Source organism: Rhinoraja longicauda, chromosome 9 (genome assembly GCF_053455715.1).
Source record: "Rhinoraja longicauda isolate Sanriku21f chromosome 9, sRhiLon1.1, whole genome shotgun sequence".
In the NCBI taxonomy this organism is placed as follows: domain Eukaryota; kingdom Metazoa; phylum Chordata; class Chondrichthyes; order Rajiformes; family Arhynchobatidae; genus Rhinoraja; species Rhinoraja longicauda.
Window position 1 is genome coordinate 43,539,748 of NC_135961.1, and position 14,271 is coordinate 43,554,018.

A 14,271-nucleotide genomic window follows, 5' to 3' on the forward strand; every position below is an offset into this window, starting at 1 on the left:
AACAAACCACTCTGCTACAGAATAAATAAACCCGTTTTATTAATTTTATACTATTATAAGGACGATTTAAGAATTGAAAAATTCCAAAGTAAATTTCCTCTAAACATAGCAAACTCAAATTTTGCTTTGGTGCAAGATATTTTCAGTCCCATATATTATATTTATTTGGAAACACTTTTAACTCAACTGATTTAATTATATCACAGCACATCATAATGAATAGTTGCAATGCCTATGAAATGCCATAATAAATTTAATCCCATACTTTTTTATTTTAGTCTTTTGATTATGAACTTTTTATTATCCTATTTATGGTTCATGTCAAGTGTATATGCACCAAAATGATTGCAAATACAGAGAACAATAGTAAGCAAATGTAATAAAATAAATGTAACAATCCCAAAGAACACTTAATGGAAAAGTGACAAAATAAAATCAAAGCAACATGTTTGAGTGAATAATGATAATACTAATATAAAATAAAATATATTCAAAATTAGCAAAATGGCAAGCAAATTACCTGTAGCTTTGTGCAAGTCTACTGCATTGGACATTGTCTCTGCTCTGGCCTCCACAGAACTGTCAATTTCCTTCTTTGATTCTTCTACCTCTGGAGGTTTCTGTTGTAACTGCAATTGGCTTGTAAACTTTTCATGCTAGATACAAAATTCAGTTATTTCCAAAGGTTCTCCTTTAAATGCACATCTATGGTTTCTCTACTTACGTAATAGTAATAACACGCATGTGGAATGTTCTATTGTATAATATTTAATGCAGACAGTTTTTAGCAACTATTGACAGCCCTTACCTTAAGTGCTTCCTCAGGGACCCGCAGTTCCCCTTTCACCACAGTAAACAAATTAGTATGTAAAAAATATTAAGGAAATATCGGAACACAGTAACAGCATGCAAATTAAAATATCTTTAACTTTTAAAAATCATTAACATTTACATTTGTTGCAGAATGTGCAGTAGGGAAATCAGCTGTAGAGTAAATCTAGCTAATGTTAAAGTTTATTAAAATTAATTTTATTAAAAGATGTCCCAAGCATCCTAAATGATGATTTCCATCCATCTCGTGCTTTACAAACATAACATTTATATCCAATTAATTGATTGAAGATTGTAATCTGGAAAGGGCAAGACTTTGTTTTAAAACTGGGGAAGAGAAATCAAATGGGATTGCATGCTGTTCAACATTCAATTGACCCTTGACACGATCAAAGTTAAAAAAAGTTCAAATATATTTTCCCCAAAACATGCTTAAAATTAGATGTACTTTAAGGAGCAGTTAAGAAAAGCAGAAACATTTTTAAAAAGCTTGATAAGTACAAAGGAGATTGGAATAAATAGATAAGTTAGCAGATTGACAAAGATGCATGGGACATGTGTGAGAATAAGTATAAGAAGAGTTAAATGTGACTGAACATCCTGTTTGTTAAGTATACTAGTACAATTTGTAAAATTTGAGAATTCACCAACTCGGAAGGATATCATATCCAAATCGAAGTTTATCATCCATCCTCAGAGTAATATAGGTTTGCTCTGGTATGCGGGCTTCATTAACAAATGTCTGAAAATAAAGGTATTCTGGTCAGGAACCAGTAATATTTTATGTCAAAACAAATCTCAGTCAAATAAAAAGAAAATGCTGGAAACACAGCTGGCCAGGGAGCATCTGTGGAGACAGAAGTAGGTTTATTTTCAAGTTGATGATCGTATATCAGAACATAAATTTAAATTGCACAAGGACACTTCACTGATAACTATTTCCACAGAAAATCAGTTCTCTACACATACATCCTCTATTTGCAAAATAAAATAACCAACTGCTCTTTCATGTAGTAACTGTATCAATGGCGCTGAAGTGGGAAATGGTTCCTAGGTATAAATATCACCAACAATTTGAAGCAGTCCAATCACATTGGTACTCCATCCAAGAAAGAACAACAATGTCTGTACTCAGTAGGCTAAGGAAAATCTACAGATGCACCATCGGAAGCATCCTATTCAGATGCATCTCAGCTTCTTATGGCACCCCTTCTGCCCACAAGGTCTTGGACGTCGCCCAGTCCATCACACAATGAGCAGAACTGCCTGCCCCCACTCCTATCGTCTCCATCTCCACCACACTGCCTGGGAAAACAGCTAACATAATCAAGGACTGCTCACACCCTGCTCATTCTCTTTTATTCCCCTCTCCCGTCTGGCAGAAGATACAAATTGTTGAAAGTGTGTACCACCACATTCAAGAACATGTTCTTTCCAGCTTTTATCAGCCTTTTGAGTGGACCTCTCATAGGCGAAGGATGACTTCCTGATATTCAAATCTACCGCAATGCGGCCTTGGCACTCCCTTTTAAACCTGCCCTTTCTCTGTAGCTGTAATACTATATTCTGGACAGCTTCTTTTCACTTACCGATGAACTCATGTGTGGTACGATTTGCCTGGATAGCAGGCAAAATAGATTTTCATTACATCTCTGTACACGTGAAAAAAATAAACCAATACTGGAATATTTCTCAATCGTCTTGGATACAAATGTAAAAGATTGTTATCAATAAAATGAAGCCTTTTAAAAATGATCTTAATTTAACAGTATGCTTGAGTGGAACAAACATGAACCTGAGCACAGACTGGTTGATTCACAGCATCAAAAATTCAGTCGGTTGATTTATGTTTTTTGAGCAAATGGAATGATAATGGCAAGGATTTTCCAGCATGATAAAGAAAGCAGAAACATTGGAATTCAACATCTATACATCTTTAAAATGACAGCAACTGTGGGCTAGCACCTAACGAAACGCAAACTGGGTAATGGTAAGCTGATTTTGCTGATGATGAGGATTGATGACAGTGCCAATTAACTGAATTGAATTAGTCTTGTATTTTATGAACAGGGCATTCTTTTACCTGAGGAAAAGGTCAGTGACTCTTCACCTTATTTATAAATCTCCAAGATCTCAGCCTTCTACACTCCTAGATAAAAAGACCAAGCCAATTTGGTCTCTCGTTATGACTCAAACCTTCCAGACCTGGTACAGTGCTGCCTCAGTGCCAGAGACCCAGGTTCAATCCTAACCTTGGGTGCTGTCTGTGTGGAGTTTGAACATTCCCTGTTACCGCATGGGCTTCCTCTAAGCGCTCCAGTTTCCTCCCACATCCCAAACAGGAACGGGTGTGTAAGTTAATTGACCCCTGTAAAAAAAATCCCCTAGTGTGTAAGGAATGGATGAGGAAGTGAGATAAACACAAGAACGAGTGCGAACAGGTGAACGATGGTTGGCGTGGATTTAGTGGACAAAGGGCCTGTTTCCATGGTGTATCTAAACTACACTTAATTAAACTTGCTAACATCCTCAAATCTTTTTTCACACCTTTCCAGTTTAAATGAAATCCTTCCTATAGCTGGCGAACCATAACTTCACACTTGGAATGTTGTGTCTTCCTATACAGCAATGTCCTCAACCAGCTTCTTGGAAAGTGGATTGAATTAAACGAAGAATTACTTCTAACATAGTGGGAAGAAGCCAAGTTAGATCAGTTGTTTGGTACTTCTGGTTAACGTGATTTGCCTTTAAACTGCCTTAGTGAAGGACTCTTCCTCCAGATGCCCGTTTGACTCTATATCACTTTTAGCAACTGATACAACAGCACAGCAAAACATTAATATGATGGTGTGGGAATATTTAATTCTCTCTATTCCACGCAGTTCTGCTCATTATCAAGCTTATAGTTTCAGCTGTGCACGAGCAGCTGAGAGGAGGATCAGCATATGATTTTTTAAAAGAGCAGCTATTAGTGTCCAGCAGTGACTGTTCCAAGTGGCGTGTTAAAGACCAGCAGGTACAAGTGTATATAGTGATAAGAGACTCATTAGTTAGGGAGACAGACAGGAGATTCTGCGGCAGCAAACAGGACTCCATCCCAGGTCTGTTTGCCTCGGAACAGCTGCAGAACATTCTTAGGGTAGAAGATGATCTGACAGACAATGATTAAACAGCTTGATGAATCTTCTGGAATTTTGAGGATGTAACAAGTAGACTGGATAAGGGAGAGCCAGTGGATGTGGTGTATTTGGACTTTCAAAAAGCCTTTTACAAAGGGGAGTGCAATGAGACATGGGTATCCTTGTAAGCATGCAGGTACAGCAGGCAGTGAAGACAGCAAATGTAACTGGCCTTCATAGCGAGAAGATTTGAGTACAGGAGCCAAGAGGTCCTACTGCAGTTGGACAGGGCCCTGGTGAGACCGCACCTGGAGTATTGTGTGCAGTTTTGGTCTCCTAATTTGAGGAAGGACAGTTTTGCTATTGAGGGAGTGCAGCGTAGGTTCACCAGGTTCATTCCCAGGATGGCGGGACTGACATGTGTTGAAAGAATGGATTGACTGGGCTTATATTCACTGGAATTTAGGAGGAGAGAGGGGATCTTATAGAAACATATAAAATTCTTAAGGGATTGGACAGGCTGGGTGCAGGAAAAATGTTCCCGATGTTGGGGGAATCCAGAACCAGGGGTCACAGTTTCGGAATAAGGGGTAGGCCACTTAGGACTGAGATGAGGACTTTTTCAGCCAGAGAGTTGTGAATCTGTGGAATTCTCTGCCACAAATAAAGGCAATGGAGGCCAATTCACTGAATGTATTCAAGAGAGAGTTAGATATAGCTCTTAGCGCTAACTGAATCAAGGGATATGGGGAAAAAGCAGGAACAGAGTACTGATTCTGGATGATCAGCCATGATCATATTGAAGGGCGGTGCTGGCTCGAAGGGCTGATTGACCTACTCCTACTTTCTATGTTTCATATTGACACAAATTATAGGAAAATGGATGATGTCCTGCAGAGTGAGTACAGGGAACTAAGCAAAGGTTAAAAAGCAGGATCTCAAGGGTAGTAATTTCCAGATTACTCCAGGTACCATGTGCTCATGAGGTCAGGAATAGGAAGATAGGAGGTGAATACATGGAGGATGTGTTGATGAAGGGGGCAATGATTCATATTTTTGGATCATTGGAATTTCTTAAGACAGGTTACCTGTACAAGAGGGACAGATTGTACTTGAACAGAAGGGGATGAATATCCTTTTGGGAAAGATTGCTTTTTTAAATATACAAAAACCTTTTATTCAAAACAAAAAATTACTGAAAAGTAACACGATCAAAAAACGGCCTATATTGGCAGTTTACAAACAAATAGTTATCAAATTAAAATAACGTCAACATTATCAATAATACATTCGACCTCCCGCGGCAACCAGCGTTCACGGAAGGTCTCCAGAGTCGGACATCGCCTGTTCCCTCTCCAGAGACAAGAGCACAGACATAGGCCCGGAAGAGGGGCAGGCTGCTGACTGTGGTGTGACCATCGACTACCCGCTGCCTGGACCCGCCAATGGCCATCTTGGCCAGGCCCAGGAGCAAACCGACAGGGAGCTAGTGCTACTCAGGAGTGTTTAAAAGGAGGGTACAGAATTATTTTGCTAAAGGATATTTTGCTGCAGGAAATTGTGAATACACAATCTGGTTCATTAATTCGTCATCAGCATTACCGAGACATTTTTTTAAATTGTCATATTTAATTAACTTAATTAACATTCCACAGCTGTTCAACGAGTCCAGATTGGTAGCCCAACTTATTGATTTCACTACCCTTGTGCTGATCAATTTAATAGAGTAAACATCTTAATCCTGAGAATATGCATGTTTCATTTTTTATTGTATAATCGTTAAAAAGATTAAAAAGTTTAAAAAGATTATATAAAAATAATAAATTTATTTTCTCAACTGGCGAGTGTGAGACTTCCCAGAGAGCAAAAAAAAAATCAGGAATCTTTCCAAAATGAAATCTGACAGTAACCAATCTCACAGAAATAGTTGGTTCATCACAGGCAGCTTGGAAGCCAAGTGCCATCATTTAACTGTTGATTGCACAATTCAGGCCAATCAGGAGTTCTTAAATAATGAAAAATGTTGAAGAACATAAGAAAAATAAAGAAAATAAAAGCAGGGACAACAATGGAGAAATTGGGAAGAATTATCCAAGGCTTTGTTAGCTAGCTAACATTCAAGAAGGACTTCAAAGTGGAAAAAATAGAAACGTTTTGAGTTCCAGAGAACTCATCTAAACTCTTGCACCTCCCAATGCTACTAATAAAGGGTTTCAAAAGCAAAATACTGAAATTGTTGGAAACAAAGCAGAAAATATTGCAAGTACTCATCAGTTCAAACAGGAACTCTATATAAAATATTTGTCAATAGAAGACAGTTTGAAAGTTTGCATTTTTTAAATTATGTCTTAACACCAAGTTCCAACAGACAAAGCAGACAAAGGCTTGCCACTTACCCCATTTAGACTGCCAAGGTCCTTTACTTTATGCTCATCTTCAGTAGAGTTATAGTTGATCACGGCATGTTGCTTGTCCACACTGCGGGACTGTGAAAGAGAAAATAATATTTTTTCCAACTTTTATTTTACTCAGAATATGCACAATTCCCCTTACATATTTGCTCGAAGATTTTTCAAAATAGGATTAACTCCATTACATAATCCTTTATTGATATTATAGCTACTACTATAATTTATTATGCTGCATTTACACCCATATGATCAAAGGTTGACTTGAACGATCTTTTCAAAATCCACCCATTGATTGTGCCACCTTTTTTTTATACTTTCCTTTTTGGCTTTCCAGTTTGCACCTTACTTATTACAAAGATGCTTGAGAAATCTTCTTGCACACCAGGAAACTTACAGCAAAGCTTCTGTAGAGCAAGCCCCTGGGCAACTCTGACACCCAGGACCTTGATCCATACTACAGGCAATAGAGAAGAAATAAGTGTTGTCGTCAGGGCTTTGCTTCTAGTAATGTAATTGTAACTGCAACCACTTAGTAGGATGCTCCAAGATCTGGTCTGCATTTAAAGTGAAATAATTTCATAATCACAAGCCCCTTGCAACAAAAAAAAAGACCTTAAAAATGTCTTTAATACAACTTTTTCTGTTAGCTGTTTGAAACAAAAGCATCAAACACCCACATATAGTGTACGAGTGTTAAACAATGAGGTTTTATTTGGTCAAGCAGCATCTCTAGAGAACATGGATAAGTGACGTTTTGAGTTGGGAGCCTTCTTCAGTCTTAAGAAGGGCCCGTACCTGAAATGTCACTTATCCATGTTCTCCAGAGATGCTCCCTGACCAGCTGCGTTACTCCAGCACCGTATATCTTTTTTTGTAAACTAGCATCTGCAGTTCCTTGTTTCTACATAGTCCTCGAGTATAATTGGTTTCCACTTGAAGGAACATCATGTCTAATGACTAATCTTCTGGAATTTTTTGAGGATGTAACTAGGAAAATGGACAAGGGAAAGCCAGTGGATGTAGTGTATCTGGACTTTCAGAAAGCCTTTGATAAGGTCCCACATAGGAGATTAGTGGGCAAAATTAGAGCACATGGTATTGGGGGTAGGGTACTGACATGGATAGAAAATTGGTTGGCAGACAGGAAACAAAGAGTAGGGATTAACGGGTCCCTTTCAGAATGGCAGGCAGTGACTAGTGGGGTACCGCAAGGCTCGGTGCTGGGACCCCAGCTATTTACAATATACATTAATGACTTAGATCAAGGGATTAAAAGTAATATTAGCAAATTTGCAGATGACACAAAGCTGGGTGGCAGTGTGAACTGTGAGGAGGATGCTATGAGGATGCAGGGTGACTTGGACAGGTTGTGTGAGTAGGCAGATGCATGGTAGATGCAGTTTAATGTGGATAAATGTGAGGTTATCCACTTTGGTGGTAAGAACAGGAAGGCAGATTATTATCAGAATGGTGTCAAGTTAGGAAAAGGGGAAGTACAAAGAGATCTGGGTGTCCTTGTTCATCAGTCACTGAAAGTAAGCATGCAGGTACAGCAGGCAGCTTTCAAGAGAGTTAGATAGAGCTCTTAATGATAGCGGAGTCAGGGGGTATGGAGAGAGGGCAGGAACGGGGTACTGATTGTGGATGACCAGCCATGATCACATTGAATGGCAATGCTGGCTCAAAGGGCCGAATAGCCTACTCCTGCACCTATTGTCCATTACACAGCCATTCAACCAGGGAGTTAATTTCACAGACTACTATATTTTTCCTTCTGATCTTCCTTAGAAGTCCACTGGGTTCAAACTTTTCCTTCCCTCAAAGCATTCCGATAAATTGATTCCAACCAAAGTGGCAACTAATAAACATAGAAGTTTTATCCAAGACTTGTCTCATCATAGCCATTTCACAATTTGATGATTAAGGTCTTGTGTGGTGCATAAACCTACCTGGCTTTTAATCTATTCCTATGCTGCAAAATCCTGTATGCTCAACCGTACTGAAATTCAACATTGTGCTAAGTATTTCATGCATATTTTGCATATTACAGAATGCACTATTTTCACAGACCAATATTGTGAGTAAACAATGCAGACCATTAGCTGTTTTCCTTAGACTGTTAGTTTCAATATTTGAATCAGTTAGTCAGCTTCAGCATCCAAGTGAATGCATTGTAGACAACAGGCAAAAACTGAGCTTGAAGACCACAGTCCATATCTGTAAATTAAAGTCACTTAATCAGATTTCAATATCAGCACCGAAAAGTTATTTGGTACTATGTTACTAAAGATGCTTACCCTGATCTACAGAATAAAGGAAAAATAGGGACACCCAGGTGGTGCAGCTGGTAGCGCTGCTGCCTTACAGTGCCAGAGACTGGGTTTGATTCTGATCTCTGGGTGCTCTGGTTTCCTCACACTCAGGTCCTTTGGAGTGCAGGGGGCACTCCTATGGACCTTCTACAACATAGTGGTTGCATCAGCCATTTTCTATGGAGTGGTCTGCTGGAGCAGCATGATCTCAGCAGCGGAGGGGAAGAGACTTGACAAGCTGGTCAGGAAGGCCAGTTCTGCCCTGGGTTGCCCCCTCGACTCAGTACAGGCGGTGGGAGAGAGGAGGATGATGGCAAAGTTAACATCGCTGCTGGACGACTCCCACCCCATGAAGGACACTGTCACTGCGCTGAGTAGCTCCTTCAGTGACAGACTCCATCACCCCAAGTGCGTGAAGGAGAGATATAGGAGGTACTTTCTTCCCGCTGCTGTGAGACTGCACAACCAGCACTGCTCCCAGCAGATGAGTAAACAGAAACATTTAAGGAATACACAGTAAACTGATGACAATTTATCTTTGTCTTTACTTTTATTTATAATGAATGATCTCTTGCTATCCACTTTGCTGCTGTAACACTGTAAATTTCCCCGGTGTGGGACAAATAAAGGAATATATTATTATTACATCCCAAAGACAGGCGGGTTTGAATCCCGATTGGCTTCTAAATTGCCCCTAGTGAGTAGGGAGTGAATGCATTAGTGGGGTAACATAGAACTAATGCAAACGGGTGATCGATGGTCAGTGTGTCCTCGATAGGGCAAAAACCCTATTTCCATTCTTTATCTTTCAATCAAACATTTGATTGATTATAGCCCAGTAAGAAAAACATCAAAAATTTGGTGGTGGGCCAGGAATTCAATGATTGAAAGATGCTGGAAATACTCAGCAGGCCATATCTGCAGGATAAGAAACACAGGAAATCGAGTCAATATTTCGGTGAAAAAACCTTTGTCAGAACCTGGGAAGGAAAGAAAAGCAACTTGTAAGGGCGCATAGATGCCAAAGGTGATCAAAGGAATAAACTGTAAAGAAGGTTATCTGGTTAATGAGTTAATGGTTATCTAGAAGCAGCCAACAAGAACATAGACAAAAGACAATAGGAGTTGTGAAGTGCTGGTCAGGTCCTCTACTTCCAGTAATGGTTAATGGAGTTTAATACATAGACAGCCCGACCGCGGGAGAAGACGGCAGGGGAAGAGAAAAAGACATTCTGGCCTTCCATCACAGTGAGGAGGTGACTGGAGGAGACTCACTGTGATGGATGTTTCTTTTGTTTGGTGTTAGTTTATGATTGTATGTGTTATTGCATTTTTATTGATTATTCTTATTGGTCTTATTGTTGAACTGTGGGTAATGTTTCATATCACTACACATTTATGTGTATGTGACAAATAAACGACTATTGACTATTCTAAATTGGGAGAGAATTCAGAAATTGGAAGTGCAAAGGGACTTGGGAGTGCTGGTGCATGATTCCCAAAAAGTTAATCTGCAAGTCGAATCAGAAGTAAGGAAGGCAAATGCAATGCTACCATTTATTTCGAGAGGGATAGAATACAGGGATGTAATCCTGAGGCATTATAAGGCACTGGTCAGATCACATTTGCAGTTTTGTGAGTAGTTTGGCCCATATATCCGAGGATGTGCTGGTGTTAGCGAGGGTCCAGAAGAGGTTTACGAGAATGATCTCAGGGATGATTGGGTTAACATACAATGAGCATTTGATGGCACTGGGCCTGTATGCACTAGATTTTAGAAGGATGAGGGGGGATCTCATTGAGATTTACCGAATAGTGAAAGGCCTGAGTATAGTGGATGTGGAGAGGAGATTTCCACCAGCGGGAGAGTCTAGGACCAGAGGCCAAAGCTTCAGAATTAAAGGACGTAGCTTTAGAAAGATGAGGAGGAATTTCTTTAGTCAGAGGGTGGTGAATGTGTGGAATTCATTGCCACAGAAGGCTGTGAAGGCTGTCAATGGATATTTTTAAGGTGGACATTGATAGGTTCTTGACTAGTACGGTTGTCATGGGTTCTGGGGAGAAGGCAGGAGAATGGGGTTGAAAGGGGAAAATAGATCAAATAAATGGCAGAGTAAACTTGATGGGCCGAATGGTCTAATTCTGCTCCTGCAATCTATACAGATAAGTGTGAGCTGTTGCATTTTGGGAAGTCAAACCAGGGTTGAGCCTACACTGTGAATGACATGGCTCTGGGAAGCGTTGTAGAGCAGAGTATTAAGGAGTGCAGGTACATAGTTCTGAAGTGGCAATGAATACAACAAGAGCCTCACCTTCTGAGCATTTCTAGAATTTTCTGTTTTAGATTTACATTTTTATTTTTTGCAGAAATCAAGTTTCCTTAAATTGTAGGATTCAAGACAGAGTCCGGAAGATTACGACATGGCCAGCAGGTACTGCTCCTCAAGCTTGCAGTGAGTTTCATTGTGGTAATGCAGGAGGCCACAGATATGTCACAGACAGACATAGCAGCAAAGAGGCAGACTGTCTAGTGTACTGTATGCAGTATTCACAATGTAAACTCTACACTGGAGAAACCAAATGCAGATTAGGTGACAGAACCTGCATTCAGTCCAGATGGACACCCTGAGCTTCCAGTTGTCTGTCAGATTAGTTCCTTATCTCACTTACACTCTGACCCATTGATCTATGGTCTCCTGCACTATTACATCGAGGCTAAACACAAGCTTGAACCTCATCTTCCACCTGGCCACGTTAAAACCTTCTGGACTCAATATTGAATTCTGCAATTTTAGGTAACTTAGATTTCTCTGTTTTTATCAGTTATGATCAGTCAGGTTAGCTCAGCTTATTTTTTTAAAAACTTTTTTCTCTGGAAGGGAACAAATTGTTATCCAACTGGTTTATGTTATGCTAAAACCCAGTGTTAAGTACAAAGCATATTACATTCTCAAACCAATATTTATCTCAAACTAAAGAAATTAATGCATTAATGTTGTAAAAAAGATGCATTTTAAAGTGAAGCGCAAAGAGAACATGCGACTGTAAAAAGAGCAAATAATAATTTCTACTCATTTCCAACTTTAAGCTAGAGGGTTCATGTCCAGATATATTTGGTTCTGAAGGCTGAGAAGGAATACAAAAGAAGTGCAAGTGTTGATTTTCACTGCACTACATTCTTGTCACTTTTTAAAAGTTCTATTTCATTAAAATATGCCACACAACTTTAGGAAACCAATTCCAATCCTAAAGAAACAACACTTGTTAATGTATTCTTCCTACTCACTCGTATCTGCAGGACTTTGCACACTTTGGCCATCTGGAAAAAATTTAAACATGAAGTTATCCAAAATAAAATAAAAGGATGGGAAAGAAAACAAAAGTTTTACAAATGCTGGAAAACTCTTGGGGTTAATGCCTGGCAAATCATAAAAAAACAAACTTTTGTGGCATACAAAAAGATGGTAATGAATCCATGTTTTAGAAAAAACACAATTTCACTGTTGGCCCAAATACATCTGAAGTCAATGAAGTTGAATTTTAAACAAATATTAGATTGTGGCAATATTCACTTTGGATTGTTTCAGATCTGCAGCTTCCCACTTCCAAGCTGAGGCATACACAATGGAAAAGGATCAAGCTTATCTTTAATTGTTAATAGACAATATATTCAATGTAAATAATACAAATTATTTTAGTAAATGCTGTCAAAGGGTGCAAATAAAATCAGTTAATCTGAATTGGCTTGCTCAGAGTCTGAGGTCATACAAAAAAACAGCATCACCTCTCAAGTCAGTTACCTGCAGCATCAATTCACAGTCGTCCCGGCCTACAAAGATCATTTCACGTGGTAGGCGGTGACGAGTACCTCCGTTGCTCACCAAAAACCAGGATATCAAGCTCATTTCTGCTGCTACTAAACCTGATTCCAGGTTATGTCATCCTGTGGAATAAAGTATATACTTTAAGGTTTACTTATTCTTCACAGCACAGCTGGAACTACATACACCCTGCCTAAACATTAGTGTATTCTGTGCACCAATTAAAGCCAGATGTTAGAAGCTATCTCAGGAAATGACAGTGCTGGATTTGAGAATGGCTGAAAATTTATACTCAAGCTACCAGCTGTTATATGTGCAGCTGCATGATTGTTGCAGCCTCAAAAATTAACAGCCATTGAAAATAACAACAGCAAAAGTAATTAAACGCATTTTTAAAAGAGATTTCTCCGATTTCCCATGGAGTGATATTGTGCATATTTCAAAATTGTTCTGACAAAGCAATGAATCAGTACATTACTCATTTCCTGATAATCTCTTCCCTTGATACAGCAGTAGAGAATCTGTCTCTGGTGTTGGTTCACCTTTTCACTTAAATTTGAAGGGTTTTGTTGAGATTACATTGATGGAATCCTTGTAACACAGGAAGACATGGATCACTGCTGCCCAGCAGGTCATGACTTTTGATCTTCAAACACTCTCTTCCTCAATTGGCCAAAATGATGATGAAATAATGCAGATAATACAGGGATAATTTAACCAGATATTCAAATGTGCAAATAAATGCTAGGTTTGACAGTGACATACTAATCCTGGACTGTTTCTTGAATCTTGTCACACTGCTTATTTAGCAGATTGCATTTGCTTTAATGTTTTTAGTTAATGTTTCAAAAAATTAGAATCCAAACTCTGGGTTCATACAAAAAAACAGCATCACCTCTCAAGTCAGTTACCTGCAGCATCAGTTCACAGTCGTCCCGGACTACAAAGATCATTTCCCGTGGAAGGCAGTGATGAGGTCAATCAGGGGAAATTATTATTTTATGAGCCGCAATAGAACCATTAAGAATATCGCCCCCAAATTTTTTAATTCTCATTGTCTTCAAATTGTCCATTGCCATTACCTTCCCCTTCAGTCCTACAGCCTTTTGAATCTTCTGCAGAACTTTAATTCTATCATGTTGCATGATCCAGAAAAATGCTTCTATTGACCAACCTTGCATTTCTTTTTTGATATTATTGTCTTTTGCAAACATCCAACAGATCATGTGGCTAGTAATCGTCCAGTATTTTGATCCACAGGTTAGTACATATGCTGCCAGTAGATTCTTGAAGATCTTGTGCTGTTGGTCAGAAACAAGATGTGTCAGCAAAATGAGACAAGAGCTAAATGCAAAAGGTGCCCATTTTCAATTTTAGGTGAACAAATACATAACCACCATGAGTATCAAAGCTAAATGTAACAGAAATGTAACAACCAACTAAGTCTTTAAGATTCCAGATCCATACCACTTAAACATTTAATGTTAATGCTTAGAGTGAAAATAACCGATTCTTAAACTAAAGATGAAGGCCATCTCAAATTGCAGGTCTTATAAATTTGAGCTCTTCAAGAAAACAATTTGATTTCATGATAAAAATATTTCATTGCAGTTAAGTTTGTCTGTTGGATGATTTCAAAACCTTAATCTTAATTCCCCATCTTCATAAACTAGAAGCTGTTGTAGCTTTCCCAAACACAACTACACTGAGTGCTAATTCAGGCAAGTGTAGCTGAAATGCCCCAGATTTCTTCCATAGGCTGTAGATGAGGAAAAGA

General features: G+C 38.9%; 1 protein-coding gene across 11 annotated transcripts in view; it reads right to left on the bottom strand.

Annotated features, from left to right (window-relative positions):
• cep170aa (centrosomal protein 170Aa) overlaps nucleotides 1-14,271 on the bottom strand; it is a 90,913-nt gene that overhangs the window by 66,739 nt on the left and 9,903 nt on the right. For 6 of the 11 annotated variants that reach the window (XM_078405339.1, XM_078405338.1, XM_078405343.1 and 3 more), the window contains exons 2-8: nucleotides 13,669-13,795; nucleotides 12,474-12,616; nucleotides 11,960-11,992; nucleotides 6,347-6,436; nucleotides 1,492-1,573; nucleotides 809-864; nucleotides 521-656 (exon numbers count right to left, since the gene is read on the bottom strand). In XM_078405339.1, the coding sequence (XP_078261465.1) occupies nucleotides 521-656; nucleotides 809-864; nucleotides 1,492-1,573; nucleotides 6,347-6,436; nucleotides 11,960-11,992; nucleotides 12,474-12,578 (502 nt within the window). In that variant the 5' untranslated portion in view covers nucleotides 12,579-12,616; nucleotides 13,669-13,795. The remainder of the gene's footprint in view (nucleotides 1-520; nucleotides 657-808; nucleotides 865-1,491; nucleotides 1,574-6,346; nucleotides 6,437-11,959; nucleotides 11,993-12,473; nucleotides 12,617-13,668; nucleotides 13,796-14,271) is intronic. The other 5 variants (XM_078405346.1, XM_078405347.1, XM_078405341.1 and 2 more) reach the window with 3 other exon arrangements.